This window comes from Lutjanus erythropterus, chromosome 24, assembly GCF_056507025.1.
Source record: "Lutjanus erythropterus isolate fLutEry1 chromosome 24, fLutEry1.hap2, whole genome shotgun sequence".
Lineage (NCBI taxonomy): Eukaryota > Metazoa > Chordata > Actinopteri > Lutjaniformes > Lutjanidae > Lutjanus > Lutjanus erythropterus.
Window position 1 is genome coordinate 7068071 of NC_139340.1, and position 15706 is coordinate 7083776.

A 15706-nucleotide genomic window follows, 5' to 3' on the forward strand; every position below is an offset into this window, starting at 1 on the left:
TAATGTGTGTTTAGCCTGGGAACCAGGTTAATCTTCCAGCTCGTGGTCCACTGGTCCAGTCACACACCACATGTTTCAAGCACAACACAGCAGGCTCACGAACATCAGTAAAACTGTCAAACTAGGCATCACTGATCAAATATGAGTACACTGCCTATTTCTTGCCTTTTTTCATGTACTGCAATACGAGAAAGTTTGCAACCTGGCCAATATTTAATTTTTTTTTCTTGCTTGAAAACAGACCGAAAAGCACTGCCCTAACTTGCATGACTCACTCAGCACTACATCACACGTTACACTGCTCTGATTGGCTGCAGGTCTGTCTAATTGGAAGAATTATTCAGGTCCACACTCATTAATAATCCCTCTTGGAAATGGAAAATGAACTGTCGCTGGTGGCAATTTCCAAATTTCCAAACTTTTGACTCCTTAAAATTAAGTAACCATATCATAAGGCCCTGTATGTTCATATCCAGTATTTCACAATAAAGAAAAGCATAAATTAGAGATAAATCTCAGAAAATACACTATTTTGTACAACAGAGGTACTTGGTGATCCCTGCATTTTTTTCTTGGTATGCCTTGAGAAGTCCCGACCCCACGATTTGGACCCATTAGACAAGATATTCTATTTATCAAGTTTTTTATTTATATTTATTTATTCATTTTATTTTTACAGAACACCATGCAGATTGGTTTTATTTATTTTAGTTTTTAGTTTAACTGTTCCCTAATTTTAAGTCAAATTTAATATATATTTATAATTATAAAAAAAGAGATGACTGGTTGCTCTGCATCTTCAAATGTAGAAGAACAACGTGTTTGGTGGTCTTGGAAAAAGGGGGACAATTATATAATCAATAATAAGGCTTTATAAGTAATTATCTTCTTTCTCGTCACAAGCATTTATTAATCTTTGGGTGTCTGGTTTTTCTTTCTTTGATTACAGGAGGACCCTTTTGTAATTTTGGATACATATTTATTAAGAATATTGGTCAATATATCAGATTTTTTCTTACTGTAGTGTAAAATGATTGCGTCTCTCCATGCATCTGTTATCCATGGATAATTTTGCACTCACTGTATTCCACAGACTTCCTCGTGGAGGTGGAGTTAGATGCATAAATTAAGACTTGTGGGATGACGACTGTATCTGCTTGCACAGCATCTGTCCACAGAGCATTCACACTGTGCGAGAAAATCCTGCAGAAATCTCCTTCAAAGCTGCATGAGTGCAGCCTTTTTGATCTATATTTCAGCATTTATAAAGCACAGAGGTTCCTACTGTAAACGTTGCACCAACACAATTAAAACGGCACAATGTGAGCGCTGCATATCTAATCACGCCTGATGCCGCGTGTTTGATTTCATAAAGCTACTTTTAATTTGTGCCTCTTGTTTGATATGGCGCGTAAATGCATTTTCTGTCGTGCCTCTCATCTCTTCATGCAGCAGATGGACGCAGAGGTTTGAACAGTTGGGACTCGACGTTGGGTAATTGTTATTGCGGAGCTGCAAGCAGAAGGATGTGTGGTGGTGATGAAGTGTTATGATGGCGAGGGCTGATGCTCGTGGCCGGCGTGGATATGCATTATGGCTGAGCAGAAGCTGCACTCAGAGTCATTGCTTCAAAACACTCACTTCAGTCCTCCTCGCTCATTCACACACTCTCACATGCAGACACACTCTCTCTTGGCAGCTCTCTAAAACACTCACGCTCACACACTCAAGGACACACTCCCTCTCTGTGTACACTCTAAGAGATAAGGTTTCCAAAAAGGATCTTTCTGAGGGACTGGGAACCATGTGCCTCTGAGGAACCCTTTTTTGGAGAAAGGGTTTGTTAATGATCCTTTGTAAGATCACGGGTTCCATTAAGAACCCTTTTCATCCAAAGTACTGAAGAAAGAGTTCTTCAAAGATTTGGAACCCATGGTAAGTTCTAGATAAGACACTCTGAGTATAGTAAGGTCCAAGGTAGAACCCCCTAGAGTGTGTTCTACATAAAACCATTGGAATATAAAAAGGTTTATCAGTGTGTCATATAAAAAACCCCTCAAATATAAAAGGGTTCTTGGTGGGTTCTAGATCAAACCCTTCAAATCTACAAAGATTCTCAGTAGAATTCCCTGAGTGGGTTCTAAATAAAACCCTTGAAATATAAAGCTTCTTATCCCCTTGGTGGGTTCTAGATAAAAAGCTCAGGATATAAAAAGATTCTTGGTAGAACCACTTAGTTGGGTTCTAGATAAAACCCTTGAGGTGCTTGGTAGAACCACCTTGGATTGGTTCTTGTTAGTGCCCTTAGAAGTGGGGAAGGTTCTGGATAGAACTCCCAGAGAGGGTTGTGGGTGGAACCATCACACCACAGACGGATTCTAACTTTAAAACCTCACATAGGGGGTTCTGGGTGGAACCTTTCGCACGTGGTTTGAGGTATACCCCTTTATGTTGAAGTTCAACCTTAATAAAAGATGCTACTAGTAACAAAAAACAGTGGAAGAACCCTGTATGGTTCTAGCGAGTGGCTTTATTTCTCAGAGTGTGCAGCGAGCGGTCGAGGAGGTGTATATCCAGGCTTGGCCTCGGGGCAGCTGATAGATAGATGAGGTGCCTTTTTAAATTTAGATGCTAAAGAATGAGCTTAGAGGAGAGTGGTGGTGGAGGTGTGGGTGGTGTGAGTAGATTAATTCTAAACAGGAGGAGGTTCAGAGGCCACAGGGAGGCTTTTGGCACCATCAGTGCCCTGATTTAAACACAGCCTCCCGGCCCAAAGTGGTGCCACTACATCTCCACTTCATAAAACCACCTGCTCCCCCCCGAACTGCCCGATATTATACAACCGCAGCCACCTCGACTCGGCGCCGGGCGTGCCTCACACCCCGGGATCAGGAGAGGAGGAAAAGACAGAGGGAGCAAGAGAGACGGAGGTGTGTGTAACTGAAAAGAAGGAGAGAGTGCTTTTATTCTCAGTCTGTGATCCCAAAAGACCCGGGAGTCGTAAACTATGTCGGGCTAAACTCTTGCTACTCTCGGTGCAAACGTTACGAGAGCTCGTGTGTGTGTGTCCGCGCACTAGCGTGTGTGTGTGTGTTTTGGTTTCTCTCTCATCTCCCTGAGCGCTGACCTCCATTACTGCCGGCTGACCCTCCTTTCCCATCTAGCTCACTTGCTCACTTCCCCTCACACACTCGCACGCTGGCAGAGTGAAACCGGTGCATGTTCCAAGAAGTGTGTGTATGCATCAAAACACACTAAATTAGCTCTCTATTAGGCCTTTGCATTTCTCGTATCAAATTATCAACTGGCAAATTCACATATTTGCCAACACAAGCAAACCACCCTGCGGCTCTCACACGTGAGGCCACCGCCACCTGGGGAGCCTTTTTGTTGTAAAGTGCATGTGTGCTGTTTGGTTATGTGTGTACGCGTGTGTGTGTGTATATGTGTGGATTTTCGGAGTGTGTTTGGAGCTGGCACTCCAGTGGCTAGTTTCCCAGTGGCGAGGCGTGAGCCTGCCTTTAGATTGCTGTTTAACAAGCCGGCAGACAGAGCATATTGGCTCTGGATGGACAGAGACCCCCGCTGGGAGAAACAGGGGAAGAGGAAGGGAGGGATCGGAGGAGAGGAGAGGAGAGGAGATGAGGAAGGAGGAAGAAGATGCAGGGACAGAGGAGGAGAGGAAAGAAACGGGCAGAAAGGGAAATAGAAGGAGGAAAGCACAGCCGTGCCTTATGCAGTTGGCTAATTGTGGATGAAAGTTTTGCCTGGATCACCAGATCTTAATTGTCACTGAGCACATTTACATGAGCATCCTGGTTAAACTAGGATACTGTGGCATTCAAACGCCTCACCTTGGACTCTGAACACGCTTTACTGCAACAAAACATGGGATCAGTTACCTGGATGCGTGTTGCCATGACGATGCCCTGTGCATAATATGGAATATATGTAATATTTGGTCACAGTGGTTAACTAATGCTGAAGATTATGGATGTATTATCAGAACTGAACACAGGACTCCAATATGGAGCAAATTTAGTCGCTCATCCAGCATAAAAGCCAAAAAAACGCAACTCCGTGTTGCGCAGCCTACTAATATAATCAGTCCCTCCAGGAAGTTGCGATATCGTGACTGCAACAATTCATGCAAATTCAACCAATCCCTGTGAATTCGGTGCGGCCTTGCAATTTTGTCCAAACTCCGACGCAAACTTTTCCGCACATTTGACCAAGCATCGTCGCTTCCTGTGAGTTCCACCACAGAGACGTCCTCTGTGCAAAGGCCATACATGTCCGTCTCACTGAAACGACTCCATGTTTATGTTATTAAGCATGATATTTTTTGCATTCATATATTTTTTTTAATTTTGTGCTTGTTGAAAGCTGATTTGAGCTGACTTGACTACTCCATTAGTTTCTCTCCCTTTTCCACTGAGATGATGTCACATTAAAGGGTGGGTCCATCATTTATTTATTTTTATGTCATTCTGTAGTGCTTGTGTCTTATGTATTCAAATGTGAAATTTTGGTCAAAGTACGTACGTTTTATTGTCAAAATGCTATTTTCCTCAGCTTAAGTTCTCCCTATTTCTTGACATAGTTTTCTGTATGCTTGATGCGACTAAATTTAACCCACATATCCAGACTAATGTGCGTCTTTGTGACTGAGTCAAGCTTTCTTTGAGAACGTCTGCAACTAACAAATATTTCCACTTTTCAGTCAATTGATTGTCTATAAAATGTCAGAAAGAATTTAAGAATTCCTAAAGCCAAAGGGGAAATTTCTCAATTTGCTTGTTTTGTCAGTTTTCTAAAAACCCAACAATATATGGTTTTGAGCTAAAGAATTCAGGGCAGTTTTCCTTGAAAAGTGGCGAAAATGACTGATCTGTTCACAAAATAACCTGACTTAAAATCTTAAGAACAATTTTTCACTCGAACAAAGAAAAAAAAACACATTCAGCAGGAGCTTTTACAGACTTTGTTTTTGGTTTGTGTGCAAACAGAAGAAAAGATGAAGCCCTGCACGGGAGGAGTGAACACCCTGGTGATAAGTAAAAATTGCCGTCCAAGTGTGTGAGAAGACAGATGTAAAAAAGAGAGGGGAAGATGGAGGAAAGAGGTGACAAAGATAAGGTGGGAAGAACTGAAAACTCCCCAGCTTCCTCCCGTCCTCCTCTTCTTCTCCCCTCTATCACTCCTGGATTCCAATAAAGCCATATCTCATAAACAAGTGCTGTTTTTTAATAGAGCCTCGTTCAATACATGCCTGGCTGTACAGCCTAGTGGAGTTCACTTTATTACTGCCTCTGACTGAGATTGTGCTCTCATAAGAATTTACCGCCGAATGCACAATCCCGCAAAGTGGCAGGCTCGGCCATCTCTCTGACAAGGCTAAGACGCTACAGCTCAGGTGCACGAAACTTGAACACACACAGCGCCAAAGTAGACACAAACTGTTGCGATATAAATACTCACGTCCATGAACTCCACGTTGGCTTTAGGGCCGGTGGTCTCGTTGAGGATTTTAATGGCCACTGGGATCTTCACTGTCTCACCTTCTGGAACCCAGATGCCCTGAAATATACAAGCAATCACCATAAATGCACTGCTCTCTCCATAAACATGCCCGCAGCCAGGGCCCTGATGATTTTGATGAGTGCCGCCTGTGTTTAACGGCGTCTGCTGTCCTGCGAACATTCCTCTGCAGCAAGTCAGCTAGATGAGAGCGTGCACATGCATGAACCACATTCTTGTGGTCATGGAATACGGTTCTTTCATCTTAAAGGGATAGTTTGGATTATCTGATGTAAGGGTGTATGAGATACTTATAGAAAGTCAGAGTATTACCTGCAGGAGATGCCTCTGGTTTAAAGAAGCAGAGAGGAATACCAGCATAGAGGCTAAGGAATGTACAGCTGTGGACAAGGTCAGCAATAAAAGGTATTTAAAAAGGCCCACCTAAAAAAATGATATCAGTTGAAGTGTATGGTATGTAGTGTAAACTATATTAGGAGTATTTTCCCAACTTTACTTTGCCATCAGACAGCCTTTTCTGATGGAAAAATGCCCTTAGACAAGCCACATATTGCTCTTCGCTAACCAACCAAACTCCATTGGCAAATCAGTAATTCAGAAATCAGTTGCAGTCCTAAGGATACCTCAGTCTTTTAGTTTGTTTGTGTTGACTTCAGTGAATCCAAATCATCCTTTTAAGCAGAACGAGGCAGCAGTGGACCAGCGACTCCTGTATTCTGTGAGGTAAAATTACTGATTTCCCCTATGGAGTTTGGCTGGTTTGGAGAAAGTGATATTTGGCTTATATAATGGCAATTGACATCAAAGTAAACCAGTTAAAATCTTCCAAATATAGCGTACACTTAAACTGTTGTTGATTTTTGTAGGTGGTGCTTTTTTTTAAGTGACTAAAATACCTTTTGCTACTGACCCTGTCCACAGCAGTACAACGCTTAGCTTCCATGCAGTTACTCCTCTCTGCGTCTCCTAACCTGGGTCTGCCAAGTGATGTCTCCTGTATGTGATACACTGACTCTACCTCATATAACCCCACATAAAATAATCCAACCTATTCCTTTAAAGCCTGGCCTTATCAAATGACTCACAAGGCTGAATATGAATGAGCTCTAAACCTGCAAAAACACTGAGAAATCTAACATTTCTTCTCACTGTATGGAGCCTTAATGGAAGTGTCTGCTACAAGCAAGGAGCTCTGGAACATAATAAGGCCATAAAATGATGCAGGACTATGAATGCAGATTAATTGTAGTAAAATATGGCAATAAAATCAAATAGGCCCATCAATACTGTAATTGGGAGGAATTTAGAGCTACTGGTGGAAAACGCAGTATTTATTCAATGAGTTTGCTGAGTTTCGGGGTGGTATGAATAATTTTGCCAAGGGCAGTGAAGTTGGCAAGCAAACAGCAGCTTCCGTTCCAGGTCCTTGAGCCGCCCTAGGCTCATGTCTGTCAGGAAACACTGTAACAAAAAGAAATGTTTATGCTTATTGTTTAAGTTGTCAAGCAGGGTTGTCTGACTAGTGAGAGGCCAGCGTGTGTTGAAAGAAACTTTGTGCTCGGGTGTCTTCTCGAGCCATTTAGCTGACTCACTGATGTTTGTTGTTTAATCTGGAGAACCGTGTGAATTATGTACACACACACACCAGGCACTTGTAAATGCAGATACACACACACACACACCGACCTTGTAGACCGTTCCAAAAGCCCCCGAACCCAGAATCTTGACCCTCTTCAGCTCCGTCTCTTTCAGGATCCGCAGCTGAGCCTGGTTAGGGGCCGTTCCACTGGGGGTCAGCGGCTCCACCAGCTGACGAGACAAACAAGACAGATTTGGACTATTTATCCCGCTTGTCATCGCCTATTCCTGAGTGCCAAAAACAAAAAAAGCATTCCTCTCGGGCTATCGCTTTTCTTGTGAAACTACAGACATCCTGAAGCGTGCCTCTCTTTTGCTTCAAGTCAAAATATTTTTAACCTCTTTGCTCTTGGCACTGTGAACGCTAAAAAACGCTTCTTAAGATTGTGCAGCGGGGTGAAGCCATCCCATTTAAAATGATACGTACAAAGCAAAGTCTCTGAAAGAAAGGCCGGAAGGTAAATGCGAAGCACAGGTGGCAAAAGCTCACACATTTGCACGCGCGTCTTGTGTAAAAAACTGATTAAAAGTACTTATTAAACTTGTTTACTCAGGTAAAAGTGAGAGGGTGCAGGCCATGATATGCACTCAAAGTGTGAAAATAAATATGGCCCTCTGAAGGATAAGTAGATAAGTACAAGATGATAAAATCTGTCGTCTAACTGACCTTATAACATTTAATGACATCTTTATGACAAGTTCAAATCATACCAGACATTCAGACATTATTGTATTGATTAATGTGAAGTTGTAATAACAAAGAAATTACTGGCTCAATTTTAACAAAAACATGTCAAACAATGTTAACTTTGCATTAAAAAGGACAAAATAACATTCATTTAACAGTAAATAGTTCACTTAACAGTTCAATATTTATATAATAGATGTCATGACATGGTTATAACGGTGTAATGACAGTCTTATGCATATCCCCTTCAAATAAAATATCTGTATTTTGTTACTTCCCACCTCTGACACTGAGGTTTATTTGCAGCAAATAAATAAGCAGCCAAAAACCGGCCGCTGTCTCGTCCTGATAGTCATGATTTTGCGAGACACACAGGCGTTTATGAAACACAAATAATTCAAGGGTGTGAGCGTGAAGTTCTGTCGAAACTGGCAGTTACCAATGTGGACTGCAGCGTGCCCAACCACTGAACAAATCACAGTCTGGTGTCAGCTGCTATCACAGCCGACAAAGAGTAGCAGCTCACCAGCTGTGCACATACAAAACAATTCCAATTCAAGGTTATGACAAGCCTCCTCCGCGTGCCTGGCTGCCAGTAACAGCTGACACTGAACAGCATCCCAGCAGCTGGCCGGGCCACCCGCCTCACCACTAGCCCGCTCAACAAAGCCTCGGCTACTAAATATAAAAAGCAGGAGCTGGCACCTGCAGCCGAGCTGTGAAAAGATCTGAGCCGCACAGAAGCGGACACACGAATCTAACCAGACAGCACGGAGCGCTAACACACACGGATAACACGCATGTACAGTACACAGCTTCACAAATATTGACAACACATGCAAATTCACGCTTATATCAACATCAAAGGCGCACATGAGCCCATGAACACACATCCACACACACACCAGAAGTCAATGCCTCTGATCAATACATGTCTTAATGAGCCTATCAGCCTATCGGGTTCCTCATTCGCTGCGGTTTATCAGCGGCATAATCACCCCGCTCAGCCACGGCCATCAAACAATATAATGAGACCATATATCAGTCGGTCAGCCATACAAGCGCTCACTTAATGTGATATAAAACCATCGGCACAATAGAGCCGGCGATCTCAAAGCCACGCCGGGCCGCAGAATGGATGACATTGCCTGCAGCTCTGCAATGACATGTCGTTTAATGGCTATTGTTATGGCTGAGGCCTGAAGGCGAGGTGTAAAGCCCGCTGAGATGTCGCTGCGGGATGTGAGTTAGCAGACCGGCCAGGCGACGGAGGATGAGGGATAAATACTGCGGGAAGTGAATGAGATGAGAGAAGTAAAGAGGCAGCGGCGAGAGGACGGCTGAGTGATTGTGTAATAGTGAGGCGCCATTGGACACCTCCATCTTAGCCTGTCATTTAGCCCAGTGTCTCCTAAAATCTTGTTCCCTTGAAACAATTACAAGATAAGGTGAAAAAAGTCTGTTATTTGCTGCTGAGGACCACGGGTTACAATCAAAAGCTGTTTCACTCGATATGATTTCCATGGTCAAGAATGAACGTTATCTCAACCAATAAACTGGCTTCAATAAATTTCTGGCATCAGTTCTTATTTTCTGAAGTCTGAAATATTAACATTTCCTTAAAACATTAAAGAATGGTTAAAATAAGCAGCAATCGAGAAAAGTTTAACATGCAAAAACATTTGATTTTGATTCACAGTGACCTGAACAAAAAAAAACCCCACAAATTTATTTCATGAGACAAATGCGTAGGAGAGGGAAAAGTAGATCAAAAAGTAAACTCCTGCGCACTGGCAAACTTGCAATATTACTTTTATTCATGACAAATGTAATATTGCAAGTTAGACAGTGTGCACAACTTTTTGACTGATGGTAACTATGAAATGTTAAATGTTGCTGAGATGTGATTGGTGTACAGAACACTCAGGCCCACCCACTTAAAACTAGAGAAATCTCTCTTTCAGTCATCAATAATGGTCTAAATGTGTTATAGAACATATCAGGTATTATCTGATGAGGATTTGGCCTTAAAAGTCAATGTTTAGGGGTTTAGCAGAAACCAAAGTTCCTTGTCCTTTGCTTTCAGTACAGACCCTGCCTTCATATGCAGACGTCTAGTCACAGAGATAAGTAATAAACTTGCAATTTTGCTGTTGAGCTAACCAAAACACATTTATATTGATTATTAAAATGCCAGCAATGATAAATGTGCACTGTCCTCTATAAATGACCAACTAAAAAACAAACAATAACTTGCGATGTCCTCCACCAGTGAAACTTTGTTCGTCTTTTTAGTGACTGTAGCTGTCTCGATCTATCAGCAAGATCCCTGCAACGGATATTTACCTCCAGTGGTATATGCACAGCTAATCTAGTTGAAATGCTGCATTAATAAAAATAACATTTAGCTCATCCTGTGAAGTTAAAACACATCCTTTACTTTCATTTAGGTGGGTTTAGCCGCTCTGTGGAGGTCAAAGTGACCTATTAAGTGGTGGGAGTTTTGTGTTAGGCCTTGAAATGAAGTATTAAATTGCACAGAAGCACCGACTGCCGACATTATTTACCTCAACAAGGAGGACTTTGCTCACATCCATCATATTAACCTGGTATTTGGCCAAAGAGCAGCATTTGCATCGGTCTGTTTGAACACTGGCTGCTGCATGAATAACAAGAAAACAAGTGATGCCGTAGCTGGAGAGAAAGGCAGGAGGAGAGATCAGGACAGAGGGAGGTAGTAGTAAGAGCAGATGGTGACGGGCTGTAGCTGTTATTGTTTCATTAGGGCGACTGGACCGAGCTGATGAGGGGGAGGAGGACGGGGCAGAGGAGGGGTCGATTAAATAAGATGCACACCCATGGCCTCCAAAACTCTCCCGAGCTCGCTCTCACTCACACACACTCGCCACGCCACTTTATTTACCAGCTAATAATGCGCCTTGCCTTCGCCAAATGAGCTTTGCCAGTGCCGCGGTGCAGAGGACTCGGATGCTTCATTGGACAAATAAGCAGCATGTACGAGCCTCGAGCTAGAATACATTCACAGAATTATTCTGTATTGAATAAGTAAACAATGTCCCCAAACAAACTTGCAGTGCGAGCCCTCTGGTACAGGCTTTAATGTTCACATTACTCATATAAAGTGCTACATTTGTTGTGTGGCGTAATTGAAATCAGGTGAAACAAATTGCCACGTCACAAAGTTTAACTGAAAGAGCGGAAGCAGGGCTCTTATGTATGGAAGACCGTTTCTGCCAATGTGATGGAAACAAAAACATCCTGCAGGCCGTTATAATGAGAAACTGTCCTGAAATAATGACACAGTATCTCAAACTTATGACTTAGTTTGCCATAGAAATGACTCAGCATCTCAAAACTATGACTCAGTTTTTCAAAATAATGTCTTAGTATCTCAAACTAATTACAGTATTTCAAAATAATGACTTAGTATCTCAAAAACTGACAGTATTTGAAAAAGAAATAAGTATACCGTAGACATAGTATGTCAAAATAAGGACACAAAATGCCAAAATAATAATATTTGAAAAAATAAATAAATAAAATAAAAAAAATTATGAATAATGACCCAGTATCTAAAAAAAAGACTTAGTATTTCAAAATAATGTCCTAGTATTTCTTGGTTCAAAGGATTTTTTTAAATCACACTGGTGGAAACAACTTCCACAGCTATGTATGCATGTCTGCTTTTTAATTAGACATTGACATTTTCTCTCTGTATAGTTACATCAGAATGGAATAATAGTGCTTGAAAAGACTCATGAGATTTGATTTTACTGTAAAGGAAAGAAAATATATGATACAATGCATGGCAGATGTGGACTAAACGCATGAGAGTGAGTTACTAAAATAATGACCCTCAAATCATAACTTTAATAATGCAGTGGTAATTTAACTATGAGGCTGAAAGAACCGGCTGAAGGCATGTAAGGTCACCACACAGACCATTTTATCCCTCACATTTAACACACTTATTTTGCTCTGGCATGGTAAAATATTCCTGTGCTATACTTAGGAAACCACAATGACACAGAGTCATTGAGAGCACATTAAGACAATCTGTGCATGATAGCAGGAGAGCAGGCTTATCAGTATGCAAGGACATTTATTCGTGGTATTAGTGAGTATATCCCAGCAGCAATGAACTTACTTCTCCTCCACTAAATGCATTTAAAGAGCAGTCTTTCACTTTACTGCTTAGTTACTAAACATGAGTTTTCTTCTACTTCTTTTCCTGTAAAATGATCTTTTTTCTATCTGAATTGAGGGCTAGAGAGTACTGTGTGTTGTACATATTGTAAAGCCCCTTGAGGCAAATTTGTGATTCTGGGTTATATCATTGGAATTGACTTGACAGTATTTAGTACTGAGAGACCAAATATAAAATCAAATAAAAACCAATTGACAAACCTAACAAAATAAAAAACAAGGTGTCATAAACTGGAGTTAAGGCCGAATTTTATTAGTCTTGTTTGACACCATTTAAAACTGAGAGGCCAGATAATAACATTTTATTTCAAAATACAATTCCCTCACGTTCCCTTAAAGGGACTGTTCAGAATATTTAAAGTGGGTCTGTATGAGTTACTAATCAATAGTCGGTGCATTACTTACAGTAGAAGGCAGCCGTTGTGCCGCCAGTATCAGTTTAAATGTAACCTAGATTTAAAAATGGTTTCACAGCTTTAATTTGCCATTAGAGGAAACTGTTGTTTCAATGGGTGAAAGCAAGAATTTTACATCGTAGATCCCTGTAGCTGTTGGACGACTGCTGCCTCCATCTGTTAGTTTGTGTTACTGTGTGACTTCTGTGAGTCCGAACTAACTTTTTAATATTTGGCTTATATAACAGCCTTTTCCCATTTGAAAAGGCTGTCTGGCAGCAAATAAATATTCTAAATATAGCATACAACAAAACTAATATTGATTTTTTTTTTTTAGCGGACCTTTTTTAAGTGGCTTAAAAACATTTTGTTGCTGATCCTGTCCACAGCAGGTCATTGCTTAGCGTCCCTGCTGGTGCCCCTGTCTGCTGCTCCAAATTGGTATCTTTTAGAACTGACTTAACGTCAAGTACAGTATATTTGAACAATGCTTGGCTGCGCTACATGCATTTGTAACGACATCCCGTGCCTCCGTTCAGTCAGCCTCCCGCCCTTGGGTGAACAACGGGAGCTGTCCAGCTCCCCCGGCTGCTGAAATCCTTCTTGTAAGAGAGCATGTAAGCAGCGTGGGAGCTGTCCACAGCCTGTGGTGCTGAAACACTCACATGGCTCATGTCTGTACAAAGCAGCTGGAAGAGGACCTTGGGGGGCAAAGAAGAGGGGGCGATTCCAAGTGCATTAGTCCTGCTTCATTGGACCGGGGTCAAAGTTCAAGGCCTGGGGTCGCGCTGCAACAGTGAGGGGACTCTGCTGTGTGTGCTGTCTCTCCCTGCGAAAAGCAATTTGTTTTCAGGGACTTCTATAAGACACACCGCAGCGTAGGACTTTTTTTTTTTTATATTTTTCTTTCAAGGTGAGAGAGAAGGAGCCGGAAAAGAAAAACAAAAACAGAAAGACAGAGTTAAAAAAGACAGAAGAATAAAGCGTGTTCACGAGGGGGGACGGACAGATAAATGGAGATACAGAGATCAAAATGGAGAACAAAAAAAGAAAAGGTGAAGACGCAAGAAAAGACAGAGAATAGTAAAACAAAGAAAACAATAAAGAAGTGTGTTTTGCAAGTCAACACAGTGCAACAGCCTTCACACATGTCCTTGATATGGAAATGCCGGCTGAGCGCTCAGATCACGTTTTGACAGCGAGCACTGGAGGCATCTTTTTCCTGTCTGACACGAGGGGTGAGCTCTCTGTTTAAAAAAAAAAAAAAAAGCTATAGCAGAAAGGGAGAGAGAGGGGGAGTCCCTGAGCCTTCGCTGTCCCCAAATCCCTCATCCTGACAAGCTTGATCTCCATTCACAGACACAGACTCAGCTCTATTATTCGTTTGAATAGAGAATCCACATTCGCCAGACGTCCAAAGCCTATCGTGTGCTTTCATCAGCCAAAAGAGAGCCTCTGGAAAGCGTGATACAGGCTGTGAGGAGCGCAGGTTTCTTAGTATGCTGGGAAGGTGAGAGTGGAGAACAGCATTCAGGAGGAAGAGGAGTATCTGTGTGTACGCCTGCAGTGTGAATGCACATATTCATATATTCAAGGGAGGAATTTAAACTCCAGAGTGATGTGAGGAAACCACTGCTGTATGAAATGAGCGCTGGCAACGAAATCAAGCACGTTTTGCTTACTGGAGGCTTATGACCACTGCTTACAAAATAGTTTGGATTTGTGTTTAGCTGGAGTTTCAAGAAATGGACATTTACAATAGCATTTTGGATTGAAACTTTTCATTTTGTCCGCTGATGACTACAGATTACATATTCAGAGCAGTGGACTTCAGTAAAAGTGTTTATATCACCCTCTGACCAAAAGCAAAAGTCCTGCCTCCAAATCCTTACAGAAAAATATGCTTTTAGATTGGGTGGGAAGTTTATTTTTGGTATCAATGGGCAAAAGTTCCATAATAGCCTAATATATAATGTAATTCAAGTAATCTGAGAGAAAACCAGGCTCTGTTTTCAGGCTTTAGAAGACTTCGGCCAATCACTGGTCAGCTGATTGCTGCGTCTCATTCCTAAAATGTTTTCTCAATATTTTTAGGCTTACTCTGTGACATAAAAATATGTATCTTATCGTACCTTGTACACACTTTGTCTAAAATAACATACTGCTGTAGATTAAACTACCCAACAGTATATAACAGTTAAAATGAGCACAGCCTTCAACATCTACAGCAGAAAAACACAATATACGCATTAATGCAGCAGTAATATTAATCCAACAGGATCAGATATAATAGTGAAACACAGTCAGGGAGCATTTTACTGCACAGTGAGTAATGCTACATTTACTTTTGACACTTTCTGCCATAATACCTTAGTTAAGTTTAAAATGCAGAACTTTTACTCTTAGCAGCTTTGCTTTAGTAATGGGGTTACACACCTATGAGCCAAGCCTTCCCCTGTAATGAAGGTGGGCTTATGGGTAACCTGTGTGTTGGAAGTCTAGAGGGGTTTGTTGTGAAAGTGAGCTAGGTAGTTAGCTGTTGTGAGCCAAATTATAGATTTCTCTCAACAAAATGTAGGAGTAGCATTTTTAAACATTTGACAATCACATATCTTGCAAAGGAAAGTTCATGAGCTCAGAAAAGCTGTCCTGTTTTCAACTTTGTGATGATGCATTTTCCAGCTAATCCACGAGGATTTTGAAATAGTTTATCTTAAGAAGCGGGAGAATTTTCTCAACCCATAAAGGAACACTTAATCCCTCTGTGTATCAGAGACGTTCGCAATCAACAAACCAGAAAAATGTTGTCAGGTAATGACATTTTCAACTGTTGATCCACGGCTCCGTGCTTCAGCATTCGGCTGACGTTCTCACACAGAGTGACCTGTGAAGGCTGAGCAGGTTCAGTGTCATGCTCAGGACACCACAGCAGGGCTGCTAATGGGTCGTGCTGGAAATCGACCCCGTGACCTCCTCTTAATGAGTGGTGTGTCTAACCTGTAGGGCCAGACCGCAGCCGCTAAAGATTCTATTACGTCTAATTACTTTTACACCCAATTAGGTCTCCTTGGAGGTTGCGACAATTGACTGGTCTGGCTGTATTTCACGTCTTCCTGGTGGAGTATTGAGTCGAGCAGAAATCAGTCACAGGACGGCTTTATACAGGGAGATGCAAATGGGGTCAAGAAGATCCCCCCTCCAGCTTGATCCTCCCCAG

General features: G+C 41.8%; 1 protein-coding gene across 5 annotated transcripts in view; it reads right to left on the minus strand.

Annotated features, from left to right (window-relative positions):
* The window catches only part of LOC146304607 (receptor tyrosine-protein kinase erbB-4-like), a 319877-nt gene that overhangs the window by 44420 nt on the left and 259751 nt on the right, over positions 1–15706 (minus strand). For all 5 annotated transcript variants that reach the window (XM_084713356.1, XM_084713357.1, XM_084713355.1 and 2 more), the window contains exons 18-19: positions 7228–7350; positions 5482–5580 (exon numbers count right to left, since the gene is read on the minus strand). In XM_084713356.1, coding sequence (XP_084569482.1) covers positions 5482–5580; positions 7228–7350 — 222 coding nt within the window. The remainder of the gene's footprint in view (positions 1–5481; positions 5581–7227; positions 7351–15706) is intronic.